The sequence below is a fragment of the Papaver somniferum genome, chromosome 6 (genome assembly GCF_003573695.1).
Source record: "Papaver somniferum cultivar HN1 chromosome 6, ASM357369v1, whole genome shotgun sequence".
NCBI lineage: Eukaryota > Viridiplantae > Streptophyta > Magnoliopsida > Ranunculales > Papaveraceae > Papaver > Papaver somniferum.
Window position 1 is genome coordinate 180,396,625 of NC_039363.1, and position 1,764 is coordinate 180,398,388.

General features: G+C 38.3%; 1 protein-coding gene across 1 annotated transcript; it reads left to right on the plus strand.

Annotated features, from left to right (window-relative positions):
* Positions 1-287: 287 nt before the first annotated feature.
* On the plus strand, positions 288-1,384 carry LOC113291932. Its single transcript, XM_026541413.1, has 2 exons — positions 288-556; positions 706-1,384. The coding sequence occupies exons 1-2, from the start codon at positions 288-290 to the stop codon at positions 1,382-1,384; spliced, it is 948 nt and encodes a 315-aa protein (XP_026397198.1).
* The last annotated feature ends 380 nt before the right edge of the window (positions 1,385-1,764 follow it).

Here is a 1,764-nt window from a genome sequence, read left to right on the forward strand (position 1 = left end):
GGAGTATCATTCACTTGATCTGGTTAGTTGGGCATGGCATCAATATTGATTTCTGGAATGATGTTTGATGCACCAATATGGGTTATTCCATAGCAGAATACTCGGAGTTAGATAAATCGAATTTGCACAACTATGTTGCAGAGTTTATTATTGAATGGGAGTGGTATTTACCTTCGTACATTCCTGAGTTGGAAGGCCATGTGCGACAGTTGATAAGGGATACCCCTTTTGCTTCTCACAAATAATATAAACAAGTGCGGACTGCAAGTAAGTATGGTTGTATCACAATGAAGGATGCCTATGATTATTACATGCCTAGAGTTACTGGAAATCTGGATTTCAGGGATTTGTGGTCTATAAAAGTTCCTCTTAGACGTGCATACATTGCTTGGAAGATAATGCACAACAGAATTGCTACTGATGATAATGTGAAGACACAGGGAGTTGATGCAGCGAACTGTTGCAACTTATGTCCCTCTTCTTGTTGCAAGAAACTCAATCTCATCTATTCTTTGACTGTGTATTTGCTAACTCTCTTTGGAGATGGATTATGCAGGTGTTTAGACATCAGCTGGATTGTAAAAGTGTCAGCTTGTTATGTACCTCTATTAGAAATTTCGTGGGATGCTCTCAAACTAAAACTCTTTTTTGGATAGCTATGGTAAGCTTTCTTTGGCTCATTTGGTTTTGTCGAAATAAACTCAGGTTTGAGCACTGCCTTATTTCCTCCAATCAAGCCATTACTCATTTGAAAAACCTAATTGTTGAGTCGAGTAGGCATAGTGGTGGTTTCTCCTTTAATACTTCTGTAGACAAGATCATTCTTGATTTCCTGGGCATTAAGAGTCTACCTCCTAAGATGCCAAAAGCTATCTCGGTTAAATGGAAATCTCGTATTCCTGGTTGGATTAAAGCCAACATAGATGGCTGCTCTATTGGTAATCCAGGTCCTTCCGGATGTGGGATGGTGTTTCGCGACTCTCATGGTTTGGATAAAGGTTGCTTAGCTCAAAACTTGGGTTTTAATAATTCTTCTTGGGCTGAGCTTTATGGAGCAATTTATGCTCTTCGTTTGGCCTGTGCAAAGAGAATACAAAGACTCTGGCTTGAATGCGACTCTATCTTTGTCTTACAGGCTATCAAGAATCCAGATTTGGTCACTTGGACGCTATCTACCCATTGGAGCAATTGCTTGAAATTTGCATCTTCAATTAAATTTGTTTGCACTCATATATACCGTGAAGGTAACTCGGTGGTAGGCCTTTTGGCCAAGCACGGTGCTCTGGTTAAGTCTCGTTGGTGGATTGAGCCTCCAAATTTCACAAGACGGAAGCTTCTCATAGATAACTCTATTTTACCGCTGTACCGTTTTCGTAATATGTAATTGTTCTATTTTCTTCGTTCTTTTTTCTTTTCTTCATTTTCTTGTTGGAGGTAAGGCCTAGTCCCCCTCTTTTTTTTTTTTTATTTTAATAAAATTGGTGCCAGTGTGCCGTTGCCATGAGTAGTTTTTAAAAAAAAAAAAATTAAAGCAATTCTCATCCTTTGTATCAATCAATTTTGGACGTGGAGACGTTTTATTAGATGCAACAATAAGATTGCAAGGCATGTGACATTTTTCTCTTTTACTCAGTTGAAGATCAAAAATCTTTAGCTTTCCAACAAGAGTATATCTGGAAAATGTATCAAGGTTATTTCCTTCAACGATGACATGTTTCTTAGAATCTTATTTGGCTGGCAACGATCTGAGAATTTTCATCACAT